Source organism: Bombina bombina, chromosome 7, assembly GCF_027579735.1.
Source record: "Bombina bombina isolate aBomBom1 chromosome 7, aBomBom1.pri, whole genome shotgun sequence".
Classification (NCBI taxonomy): Eukaryota; Metazoa; Chordata; class Amphibia; order Anura; family Bombinatoridae; genus Bombina; species Bombina bombina.
This window is the reverse complement of record NC_069505.1, coordinates 571,809,259-571,822,814: the sequence shown is the minus strand read 5'-3', so window position 1 is coordinate 571,822,814 and position 13,556 is coordinate 571,809,259. Positions and strand designations below refer to the sequence as shown.

Genomic DNA, 13,556 nt, shown 5'->3' with positions numbered 1-13,556 from the left:
TGCCCAAACCAGGTGGGCTGGTAGCTATGATCGGATTTCAAGTGTTTGTTAAAATAACGATTCCTAAAACATATATCACTCAGCCGTGATCAGATATGGTTAAAAACAAATGTTTATTTCATAAACATATATCACAACGCGTTTCCCGGTCTACCTTGACCGCTTCCTCAGGTGAATAAACCATATCTAAAATACACAGCTTATATTGGCTTAACTCGGCGTTCAAGAGGGGATCTTAACAAAAAAGGAGAAAGAATATCTGGTCCCTAGTTTATCTTATTATCAGTAATTATTCCCTAGTATTAGTTTTCCATTTAATAGACTCTGTTCAGATACATTATAATATACCACCAACAATTATAGATCTCACTACGAAACCCCAGAGAGAGAATTTGAGTGGGACAGCTGTATTACATGATGCAATCTATATTAACAACAGTACACATAGATTAATATATTTTTATATATAATGAGTTATATCATTATTTATAGGTATTTACATTATGTTTAGGAGTATTCGCATTTGTTATCTTTGTTATTAGGGGTAATATTTTAATATTTTTTTTATTATTATATCATTATATTATTTTCATATATATTCATATATATTTTTATACAGCATTAGATTTTGTATATTTTAGACCATGGAGTTATGAATTATTGTCTCTGATATATAGTACAGTAATTTTTGTAAATGCATGAAGGAGTACTATCCCCATGAGACGCTAGAACGCACGCATTAATAACCTAGTAACGCTATGACACAAATAGCCACTTTTGGTAATTTTATGTATATTATCATAGAAGAACTAATAATCACCTGTCTTTTAAATGATATTACGCTATTTGCAGAAACCTGCATACCAGAAACTAAAGGATATACACTTACACATACGTTGGAGGTGTGTCACCACAGTACTCTGTGGTTGGTCTGTTGTTTCATGCAGATGACCAATCATTCTAACGGTGATACACACCCCTGTTCGCTATGGGGATTGTATACTCCTTCACGCATGCGCTTTAATTCGGCTTGAACGCCGAGTTAAGCCAATATAAGCTGTGTATTTTAGATATGGTTTATTCACCTGAGGAAGCGGTCAAGGTAGACCGGGAAACGCGTTGTGATATATGTTTATGAAATAAACATTTGTTTTTAACCATATCTGATCACGGCTGAGTGATATATGTTTTAGGAATCGTTATTTTAACAAACACTTGAAATCCGATCATAGCTACCAGCCCACCTGGTTTGGGCATCTCTCATATTACACAGCGAGAGAAAGGAGCAGGTGAAAGGGTTCAAGCTGCAAATTGCTGCAGACCGTACACAGTACTAGGAGCTCACTTTGAGGACGAGAGATCAGCTACCTGGACAGCTGTTAATGCTCCAGAAAGTCGTTGTAGCACTTCTCAAGTGCTTTACTTCTCGTAAGTACCATATATGTGTGGGGAGTGAACAACTTTCAATACAGATTCACACTATGTTGGCGCCTTCTTCTTTATTGTATTCTATACATATGGGGAAAATACGTTAACGCGGTTTGCGATATCTAAAGTCCAACTCTGTGTGCATTGGGTTTCGTTTGCACGCAAACTTTCACTTTCATTTTGTAATAACTTCTAGCCCTAAGCTGGTGATTTTTTTTTCCTTTAAAGTGGCAGACATTTCTACCAACCAGATGGTGACCGGCTGCTTACACATATCTATTGAGCGTGCACTCCCTGTCAGCTCTCCACGGTAAATAGTAGGGTGTAATGCTAGAAGCACCACTGTTTATAAAGAAGACTACTGCAAGTATTGCTCATGCGCAGGCTACACTAGGAGTGCGCGATGCGAAATATTATAGAGCAGGCGGTCGCAATTAGTCTGTGTACCTAAGCACAGATAGTTAGTTATCTAATGTAGCCCCCGTCTCACTTCTCCCACTCAAACTTTTGAGTATGTTGTGTGCTCTTTTTAAGCTTTAATCATCTATTAAAATACTCTGGGGAAACTCTAGCCAGGAGGTGGGCCCCTCTTACTTGTGGGCCCCCACCCCGCTTTGCGATATATGCGGGGGCAGGATTGACACCACTCTTACTTGTGGGCCCTCACCCTGCTTTGTGGAGTCTGCAGGGCCAGGATTGCCACCACTGAACGGTTGTAATAATTTATTTCAATGCATAAAACATAAACTTTGCTAAAGGTTGGTTAGTGATTTTTATGGCCTCTTAAATTAGTGAATCTAGGCTACAGATTCCACATTATGTAATTCATTGTTACTTTTTTTTTACTTCTGTATCCGTTTCAGGAGAATGTCAGTTATCATATCATTGCAAAGTCTTCCAGCTACCCAGACCCTTATTACCACAAATCCTTACTGTACCATGCACATCTAGTCATAAACAGGAATGGAATGAGCTGTGAAATCATAGAGACCATCACTGAGTGAGTAGACCTCTCTCTCACCCTCTATTTCCTTTTTCTCCTCTCTCCCCTCTTCTTATGTTTTGCGCAAATATCTCTTCCCTCTCCCTCTGTGATTCTTACCTTTAGCATTTCACTCTCTCTAAGGGCCTGATTCTATAACGCTCCCCAACATGGAGAGAAATCATTTTAATGTAGGTGTCTCTTCTTCACACTCAGATTCTACATAGCAAGATAAACAGTTCTTAAGCTCTTTCTAAAAATCTAATAATCTCATCAGACCATAGAGCATTAGATAGGGCCCTAACTCTCTACAGCTCTCTTCCTTTGACTCTCCCATTTTCTTCATCACTCTCCTGTCTCTTCATTCCCTGTAGTCAGTGCCGGATTGGCCTACTGGGATACAGGGCCACATCCATTGGGCAGAGATCAAGATGGAGTCTCCAGGGAGGTCTGGGAGTGAGCCTTGTACACATGCATAGCACATCTATTCAAGGCTGCTCCACTCCTGCCATGGGTGTGGGGCCTGGGGGGGCAGATAAGTGGCCCCTTAGAAGGCAGCTCCAATCCTGCAGCGAGTTTGGGGGCTTGGGGAGGCAAGATCAGTGGCCCCTCAGAAGGTAGCTCCATTCCTGCAGTGGGCATGGGGGCCTGCAGAGGCAGATCAGTGGCCCCTTAGAATAGAGGACTTGGCAGGCAAGGTAGGGGGATATGGCAAGGATGGGCCGGTGTTCAAAAATGTCCAGGGCCAGTTTGATTTCCAATTCCAGGCCTGTGTGTGTATATAGAGAAATAGTTAAGATGCCTACTCTTTCTGCACTCTCAGCCCATTTCAATGAGTTGTGTTTTCAATGAGCCAAAACAGCTATCTCATATACAAAAAGTAAACCTATATTGTCATTTTTTTTTAGATTTGCCCTGTTGATCCTCTAAATGATATCACTGCCCAATTTACTTCTTAGTTCTATAAAAGAAATGTAAGACTGCTCAAATCCTGCACAGGAATTAAAAAAAAACACCTCCAACATATGTGTTATACCACAGACAGCCAGACTGCATTTAGGGACCACCTATTCCCACTTCCATTGTGTCCAACTCCGCCCCATTTCTCACAAACTCCTCCCCCACAGAACCCAGACACTGCTTTGAGCCTCCAATTCAGAAATGTTAAGGTCTCAGTGTTGGGATGACTTCCTCTCTCTCTCTCTAGCTCCTCCTCTTTGTTCTCCATAATCATACTTTTTTCTCTCCCATTTTATCTCTTTCTCTTCTCTCTGATTCATTTTTCTTACTCTCTCCTAGTTTGCTTAACATCGATAAGAAGAAACTGAAATATCAGAAGGACTGCGGTTTGTACAAATTGTATTATTGTTAACCACTGGGAGCTCATACAATGTCTATTCCATAAGATAACTGAATTCCTGTTTTATTTCTTTAATGTAAACGCAATTAAAGGGACAAGATTCAGACACAGCATACAATTTAGTTTTTTTTTAAAGTTTTTTAAAATGTTTCTTTCATGATTCACATAACATGTGTAATTGTACAAAACTTTCTAATTTATTTCTATGATCAAATTTTCTTTGTTCTCTTGGTATCTTTGTTGAAATGCAGGGACGTAACCTCAGGAGCGTGCACGTGTCTGGAGCGCACTATATGGCAGCAGTTTTACAAGAATGTTTTCCATTTGCAAGAGCACTAGATGGAAGCCCTGTTTTCTGCCATATAGTACTGCAGACACCTACCTAAGTATTTCTTCAATAAAGAATACTATGAGAACGAAACAAATTTGTTAATAGAAGTAGATTTCAATCTTTTTATTGAAATTGTATGCTCTGTCTGAATCATAAAAGAACATTTTTGGATGTCATGTCCCTTTAATTCTATGCTGCAGTCTGTTATGGGCAAGACTATAACACATCCAGTTATAAAATGGAAAACCCTGATATCTGAGCCTCATTCATTTTAACCACTATTAATAGGTGGTTGTGCAAAGATTTTTGATTTGTGTTTATATTTATTTTATTTTTTTATTTTAATAGTAATTTTGGGTAACATAAAAGGCATTTGCTTGCATTAGGAACTGCATGGGCGGTACTCATAAGGAGGTGGAGCTTCAAATGGAGACACTTAGAAGATCCTGTGACCCCTCTAATAAAATAAAGGAAGCATATTATGCAATTGTGTGAAAGATCTGACAAATGGATATTTTTGTGGTTGAAAATGTTTTTGTTTTTATGCTTCTGCAGCATGTAGGAATCTTCCTGACACAGACAGGGGGCTGCTGTTTTAGAGATCAGCTGATCACAGACACAAACTTCCTGTTTATTTCCAAATCAAAATAAAATATTTTACTTACCTTTATTCATGTAAAAAATATATATTTTAACATATTCATATGGTGTCCGTTGTTATGAATGATTTGTCGAGTTTAATGTCCCTTTAATGGATGAACCTTTGAAATATTTAACTACTGTTTGTTTGTTTTTTCAAGATGTGGTGAGGTTTGAATCATTTAAGACTCAGGAAAATTTCTTGCTCCTTGGTATTAAGGAGAAAGATAGAAGGACTCTATATCTAGCATGTAAGTACTGCATCATAGAATACATTTAGTTAATATAAAAATATGATTTCTAAACATAGGTTGTATCACATGCAATGATCATATAGGTTATCTAGAATGTTTTAATTAGTGTAACTGTTTAAAAGAAGCTCTCCTATAAAAAATTCTTACATAAGCTCAGGGTATGTCTAGAGGCAGTTGTCTCAATTTTTGTATAAGGGATTCAAAGCACAAATTAATTGGAAGGGTGATAAAGGACAACCTTTTATGGTGCCTCTTTCGTACAGAAATTATTTGGTTTGGTCTCTAGGGTTTTTTTTTTCTTTTTAAAGGGATAGAAATTGCAAAACAAAATGTGCATTTACATTTTAAAGAGAAAGATTTTTGCAAAAAAAACCTCTATTAGCAAAAGATGTTTCTAGTTAACGCTCATATGCTGTGAATGCCCCGTGCACCAGCATTCAAACACCACACCTTCTCAGAGAGTTAGTAGTCTTTATTGACAGAAATAAAGTCTTCACTGGCACAATCTCTCTGAGCAGGCATGGTGTTTGTATCTTGAGGCTCTTGTCACATGTAGCATATGTGCGTATGCCTCTGAAACCATAATCATTTTACTAGAAACATTTTTTTTGCTAATGGAAGTACATTGCAAAATGCTTCTATTTAAAATTGTAATCGATCCACGCATATTACAGTTTTGACCTTTTTATCTCTTTAAATATATCTCCAATTCAGAATAATGTTAGCACTTCAGAGATATACTCTTTCTCAACTAATTTGCTTTGCTTAAAATTACATTTAAAAAGTCATTAGTAATATGATAGGAAAGTGCAAACCCAGCGTACTATTTCAATAGACTTTGCAGTACAAACTGTTTTTTATCTTTGTTTAAGACAGAAATTAGCACCTCTAAAACACCCCAAGTGGTGATTTCAGAGCGTACTTAGCTACTGAATGGTACGTACACACCAGTTTGACTGACAGACAGCTACTGTATGGTAAATACACATCATGCATTTGCTTGCTTTGCTGAACAAGCTCCTGTTACTGTACCAACGGTGGTGGTTCTACAGAGGTAAGGGGGGGTGCACCTAGCCATGCCTTGACCTCCCAACTCCTCTCATGGTGTTTTCAGCACTGCCCACACAACACCTGTGACTGCTACTCCACCTGCCTCGCTTCTGTCCATTAACTAATCCCCATGAACATCCCTGACTCAGTTCCTAGCCTCCAGGTCCTTGAGCTTTGTACGGTATCCCTATAAAGGGTACAGTCCAACTTAGGACCATTGCTTACTTATCAATTGTACATTTTGTCTTGCAGCAAAAACGTCTAAAGAAAATCCATCTTTGCTGAAAGAATTTGAGAAACAGTCCCTATGTTTTCAAACAGACCATTTCTATCTTTTTCCTGAAAGCACAGAGAAAAAGCAATCAAGTGAGTACTCCAAAACTTCTAATCACCAAGAGACATACGAAGTAAAGGAACAGTAGCACATTGCAAAACCCAAATTCATATATATATATTATATGCAAAAACCTTGTGTCTGATTTTCACATAGACATCTATGCTAAGCCCCCACCTCAGGGCAGATTTTAAAAAATGTGGGACACTGTCCCAGGACAATTATATTGTAGGACAGGAGACAAAAACTATGACGAACCTGGGAACATTGGGACAGTTGGCAAAGTATGGAAGTGAGACAGATGTATGAACAGGGTCGGAAATCTGAAGCGCCCCCTTGGGTTTCTCTCACATTCCCCCTTAGTGTATTTATTACCCCCTTGGTTTCCCTTATGCCCCCCCAGGTATATTTATTCCCCCGGGTCTCTCTCACATTACCCTGGTGTATTTATTTCCCCCCTGGGTCTCTCTCACTTTCCCTCTGTGTATTTATTCCCCACCCATGTCTCTCTTATGTCCCCCAGTATGGAGTAGGCACACACGAGGCAGAGCAGCAGCAACTGGAGACCTGCAAGGGGAAACGGCACAGTCATGACTGTACAGTAGAGGGCTGCACACTGGCCCAGGGCAGATACACAGCATGGTAACGGGGAAAAGTGGCCAGATGGCGCCAGCTTCTGCAGAGGAAGCTGGGAAAAAGCATTGTACTCAAGAGTGTGGAGATACATAATGCATTGTAGAGCAGGACAGTGTGATAATTTTACAGCGGGGCAGACTGCTGACTGGTATTTATAATAGGTAGAGACACTATGGAGGGCACCTGTAGGCACATGCCTTCTTGCCTTATTATAAATACTGCCCTGTGTATTAAAGGGTATAGATTGAAAAAAGAAAAAAAACAAGGCTCTAGATAGCTAAGACTGTTGTAATTCCAGGATCAATGGTTGATCAGTGTAGAATGAACGGAAATTCAATACAAATGTACAGAACTTATGTGATTATTCTCTCAAGCTCCCCTCTTAGGTGACATTCTCTAAAAAGATCCATCAGTTTTTTTTAGATCCTCCAGTTAAAAAAGGCTGATATGTTTCTTGTAGTTTTTGATAGCAATATAATGTAATAATTTAACTGGTTTCCAAACTGTGAATCTTCTTAAGGATTATAATGGATTAGATAATTTACCACATTAAAAACAGCAAACTACCTACAATATATAAATGGAAAGTAAGGTTATTATCTGTCCTCGTCAATTTTTGGAATTCTGCACACCTATCATAAACTTTCCCAAAAGGATTATAAGACTTAATACTGATATAAGGTAGTGCTAAGAACTTGCTGATTCCCCAGTGGAATAAAACCTTGTGGTGTTATCAATATATACTTAGGTTTTGTATCTAGTCAATGCGTGTTGTGATAGGAAACTGTATACAACCACTTATTAAGTGCAACAGGACCTACCATAGTATGCTTGCTGTATTTCTCAAATAGTGGTTTAATATTGATATAACTAAAATAGGTGACTTTATCCAACCTTTATTATGTAATTGTGCCTTTAAGAAGTATAAGGTCAGCCGACTGAGGCTAAATAACAGGTAATTTATTCATACTAAATCATTCTAATTTCAATTTAAAACACACAATATTGTTTAAAACTCTAAAATCCTAAAAATGACACCGGTGTCTGATTTAATATCAATATAGATATCAATGTATACTAAAAATGAATCGCATGAACATGTAAATACACATTTGAGTGATAATGATAACTTCCTTAAAGGGACACTGAACCCAATTTTTTTTCTTTTATGATTCAGATAGAGCAGAGCTTTCCAAACTGTGTGTCGGGACACACTAGTGTGTCGGCAGCAGTGTGTAGGTGTGTCCCTGCTTCAGCACAATTTTTTTAAAATTGAAATTATTTTTTTTTAAATAGTTTTTTGGTTTCTGACTTTCCGCCTGCCTGCTACGCATATCACATGGTTGACACGTGATTGATACCTAGTGGGTCACAGATCATCTTAACCAATTGGCACAGCTCAATGGGAACTGAAACTATTACCATTGGCAGATTTGGTGGCACATTGGCTCCTGATTGCACGTGTAGTCTCCTTAATTGGCTCCTGACTGCAAGTGTAGCCAGTGAGTGGGACAGCCGTGTGTTTGCAGCGCGGGAAGTAGTCAGTCGGACTCACAGAGCTCTGAGAGTGGCAGCTTAAATGCTGAGCTGAAATCAGTGGGATTTTTTTGCAACTAGCTCCCAGTAGTGCCTTGCTTCTCCTGCTCTTGATATATGGATAGGAAGTGGAAGTTTAAAAATGCTTGATGATGAAATATGAGTGTCTTTATCTAATATTACACCAAATATTCCGAAACTATGTTCATCCCATCAACCTCATACATCCCATTAAAATAGTAAGTAGCTATTGGTGTTATTAAACTTTTTTTAATTCTTGCACATACTGTTATAAGCTTGTATAATGTGGCTATTCCCAGAGAACCTTAAGTAAAACAGGCTTATACAAAAGGTTATTACCAAGGGAGATAGCTGTTTTACTTAGTACAAGTTCTTTTTATAACACTTTACAAAATCAAAATAAAGTGAATAAAACAGATGAAATGAAGCCTTTGTATATTTTACACACTTGTAAAGAGTTGTGTTCTTTAAAGATAGAAGGCAGCAAACAAGCAGCTTATTGGTACTTGTCTGAGAAAAGCAGAATTTTATAGCAAAGTCTCTTTTTAGTTAAGCTAAGAAGTGAGAAACTGATTTGCAGTCTGCAATGTCCATATATCAAGAGGTATCAGGTTACAGCAGGCAGAGTGTGTGATACAGAGAGAAGGAGAGAGCCAGATTTAACCAGTTGTGTGCACTTTAACAGTTTGTATGTCAGCAGATCTTTGGATAAGAATATATACAGCTAGAGACAATTGTATATAAAATTAATGATACTTGCGAGTGAGTTTAGAACTGCAGAGAGCGAAGTTGGCACTGAGTCAAAATGGATCACAGCAGGGAAGCTGTTCTTATTTCCTGGTAGAGGTAAACACTCAGTAACGGAGCTGGCTGGAAAATCAGACTGCAGAGTTAACACAGACTTGCAAGAGTTGCTGCCAAAGTCTGTTTCCTGAAATGTAAAGCGGCAGGAAATGCTTCTTAGGTTTAGAAGCTGGAGAAATGACAACAAGGATTTCCTTTAACAGGTACAAAAGCAGGATCTGTAGATTTTAGCTTTAGAGCATGAAGCAGAGTGGGAACTACAAACTTCAATTATCAAGCAAAGCACAGGTGTACTGATCACACCTTTAAAGGGAGGTGAAGGAGTGGGTTGGTCTTAGTTCTTAAAGCTACAGGAATATGACACATACATACTGTTACTTGTAAATGCATTTTGTTATTATATAATTTATGTATGTGTCCGTATCTTTTTAAACAAGTTAGTTTAACCTCCTTTTTGCTAGTACAACTGAATTACTGTGTCGCGAAATAATGTAGGTCTACAAAGTGTGTCACCAACATGAAAAGTTTGGAAAGCTCTGAGATAGAGCATTACATTTTAAGCAACTTTCCAATTTACTTCTATTATCAAATTTTCTTAATTCTCTTGGTATCTTTATTTGAAATGCAAGAATGTAAGTTTAGATGCCTGCCCATTTGTGGTGAACAACCTGGGTTGTCCTTGCTGATTGATGGATAAATGCATCCACCAATAAAAAAAGTGCAGTTCGGAGTACTGAACCACAAAAAAAGCTTAGATGTCTTCTTTTTCAATTAAAGATAGCAAGAGAACGAAGAAAAATTGATAATAGAAGTAAATTAGAAAGTTGCTTAAAATTGCATGCTCTATCTGATTAACAAAAGAAAAAATTTGGGTTCAGTATCCCTTTAAGGAATCTGATTATCTCAGTGAAAAGTTCAGCTAAACAGTATAAGTAGCTTTTTGTTGCTGGTAATATGTACAAACGGTTTTAGTGGCTTCTGTTGTTTAAGAAAGGTTATAGAGAGGAGCGCCAGTTAAGTCAAGGTCTGGTGTGTGTGTGTGTGAGTAATGTGTTCACACTAGAGCGATAAAAACCCTTATGGTGGGGGTTTATTTTTAATGTATGATGTAGATGCTTATGTGGTAGTAAGACACCTAGAAGATGGATGTGAGATATATAATATAACACAATTTATTACAATTTATTACAAATACAATATATAACTTATAAACATGGATCCATGGTACATAATAAAAAATATAAAATGTGTAGGGTTAAAAATCGAGGGGATGGGACCCTCCAAGGGCAGAGTGTCCCCAAGGTTGTATGTAAGGAAGGTGGACTTCGTGACAATGTACTACCCTCTACTCCCTATGGTGATATGGAGGGTGGTAAAACAACTTGCATAAATTAAACAGTTAAAAACGGATTAGTGGAGTGGTGTCCACAAAATTGGAGAGTACAATTTCAACAAAAAGAATATACGGCTCAAAAAGGTGTCCTATGCGGACAGAATCTTATACGGATAAATGTGGAACTTAACTCTAAATCATATATAAACAAAAACCGTATGTGAAATGATATGCAGTGAAAAAGAAAATAAAAATGAAAAATGAAAAAAGGTGATCAAAAATAAACTAGTGTGTACACATCTAGAAAAATGTGATATCAGAAAAAATGTTAATGTGATGTAATCTCAAAAATTAAAAATTAAAAAAGAAAATCACATACCATAAAAGTGTGTAATCAAAAATGTGAACATGTGTTATCAAAAATGTGAATCGATGCACACTTAATCAACAATAATAACTAAATCAGGGGTAGTGAACAATTATTTGAACTTAGATGATGAACAAATGTTAGGGATACATTCAAAAAGTTTGTACAAAAAGGTTATACAAAATAGTAACAACGTGGTTTTAATCCTGAAAACTATATATCCTGAAAAGAGTCCATATAAAATGTCTCTTGTCCTCCAATGGGTCCTATTAATCCAATCTGAAGATAGTTCAAATGCCTCAATTCCAAGGCATTAAAAGCAATAAAAATAAAAATAACAATAAAAAATATCAATAAAAGACAGGGCAATAAAAAAGCTGGGATATCCTCAAAGCCTAGAAATAAAGAAACATAACATAGTATAATACTGTTAAAGATATAAATAGATCAAGAAATATAGCTCACCATATATGTGTCAACGCGTTTCGGCCCACTGCTTGGGCCTTTCTCAAGACTAGTATATGGTATAGGATAGGTGAGCAGGGTCTTTTATATCAATACATGGCCAATAGGATCTCTCTTAAAATTGCGCCAAAAATTATCGCAATGACACCGGAAGTGGTTATACCGGAAATGTCTAAGTGCTGGCGGATCTGTGTCTATGTTTATTGGCAAATATCTTTTTTATCGATAAGCGTTTTTTTCTATTATGGCCAAAGTCTGTTAACAGGTTATCCATTTGTGGTCTTACCCAAACATTTCTATTGACTTTTATCAACCCAGTGAGTCTGTCTAGTACATACCGGTAATTCTGCTGAACCGGATGTTTATTTACCCTCTGTTCCAAACCGGAAGTCAATTGGTTTGAAACCGGAAGTATTGGTTTTCCTACTTCCGGTACCGGATTTTTACATCAGACCGGAAGTTGGGATGTGTAAAAACGGAAATCTAAATTTTGTTATGTCCTCACTCCGGGATTTGATTACTTTTGATTGGGCAGACAGATAGCGGCTATTGTATATTATAAAACGTCTAATAAAATAGTAACTAAATGACGAAAACATGTGCATCCAAAAACATGTGTGTTTAAAACGCTTGTTATTTCTATGATATGTAAGTTAATGTTGGAGTGAATAAATCGCTCTCATGCTTGGGTAATTTGTGTAAGTAATGTTTAAAAAATTTTTGTTCTGTTGAATGTCAGTGAATATTAGGTGCTCTTCCTTAAGTTCTATTAGCACATTTGTAGCTCTTTCTTGGGATTTGGGGAAATGGAATGGACATATCAGATATGAGAAGTCTGAAGACCAGATGGTTTGGGGGGATCAAATGTAAGATACTAGATGACTAGAATAGTCAATATTAGATTTTTCTATAATCCCTTTGCATAAGTGTGTGAGAGGGAGTTCTATCGTTCAGACTGTACATTCCTGGATTGTTTAGGAGAGGTTAGATCATATCTTTGTATGATGTGTATCTCATAATCAGTTATCTGCAGTGATGGGTGTTTTGTATATAATGAAGTCCATAGGCTCTCTTTAGGTTGATGGCGTTGTTTCTTGGGTTATATTTGTCCTCAGTTGCACCCACATTATGCACTTAACTTGATGTCTAGGATGTCTAGGAGTGTCCTGACCGTTATAGTGTCTTTTCCTGGTGGCCTTGAAGTTGAAAGGATTGTGTATAGCAGTTATTTCAGGGTCAATAGGTGAGAAAGATCCTCCTTATTGTTTAAACCTCTTGGGAACAGGCAGTCTAATTCGAAGATCCATCTTGACTCTGATATCAGGAGTTGTCTCTCATAGTCTCCTCCTCTCCAGTTGGGTTTCACTTTTTGGATTCCATAGAAACTGAGATCTTTCATGTTGCCTTTGTGTTGAAGCGTAAAGTGCCTATATAGTGCCGTTTCTGTGCTGCCGTGTTCGATTTGTAGTAGGTGTTCCCGAATCCTGTCTTTAAGGCATCTCGAAGTCTGGCCAACATACTGGAGACCGCAGCTGCACTGCACTATGTAGATAACTCCTTTGTTGCTGCGTCTGATCAGATCTCTGATGGTGTGTCTCTTGGTTGAATAGTGGGAGAGGAAGTGTTTTATCTTCAGGCCTCTCTTGCACGCCTTGCAACTGGGGCATGGAAAAAAACCTTGTATATGTTTGCCTGATACATCTCTTTCTTCTGTTGTTCCTAGACGAGGAATACTTGGTGCCAAAATGGTCTTTAAGTTGTTGGATTTCTTATAGATTAATCTCGGTTTATCCATGAGAGTTTCTCCTATTATGTCGTCGTTTTTGAGTATGTGCCAATGGTTCTTTATAATTCTTTCTATAGTTCGCCTATTTTCACTATACTGAGTGATGAAAGCGACATCTATTGAATTTGAGTTGTTTTCAATCTTATTCTCCTTGTTCTTGTATTGGAGTAGTTCTTGGCGATCTCGTCTCCTCACTTCTTCAGTGAAAAGTTCAGCTAAACAGTTTAAGT

At 37.6% G+C, this 13,556-nt stretch overlaps 1 protein-coding gene across 1 annotated transcript in view; it reads left to right on the top strand.

The window, feature by feature from the left end:
- Positions 1 to 13,556, top strand: part of LOC128667081 (uncharacterized) — a 154,223-nt gene that overhangs the window by 102,603 nt on the left and 38,064 nt on the right. Inside the window, exons 7-10 of the mRNA XM_053721967.1 lie at positions 2,292 to 2,428; positions 3,710 to 3,756; positions 4,902 to 4,991; positions 6,297 to 6,410. Coding sequence (XP_053577942.1) covers positions 2,292 to 2,428; positions 3,710 to 3,756; positions 4,902 to 4,991; positions 6,297 to 6,410 — 388 coding nt within the window. The remainder of the gene's footprint in view (positions 1 to 2,291; positions 2,429 to 3,709; positions 3,757 to 4,901; positions 4,992 to 6,296; positions 6,411 to 13,556) is intronic.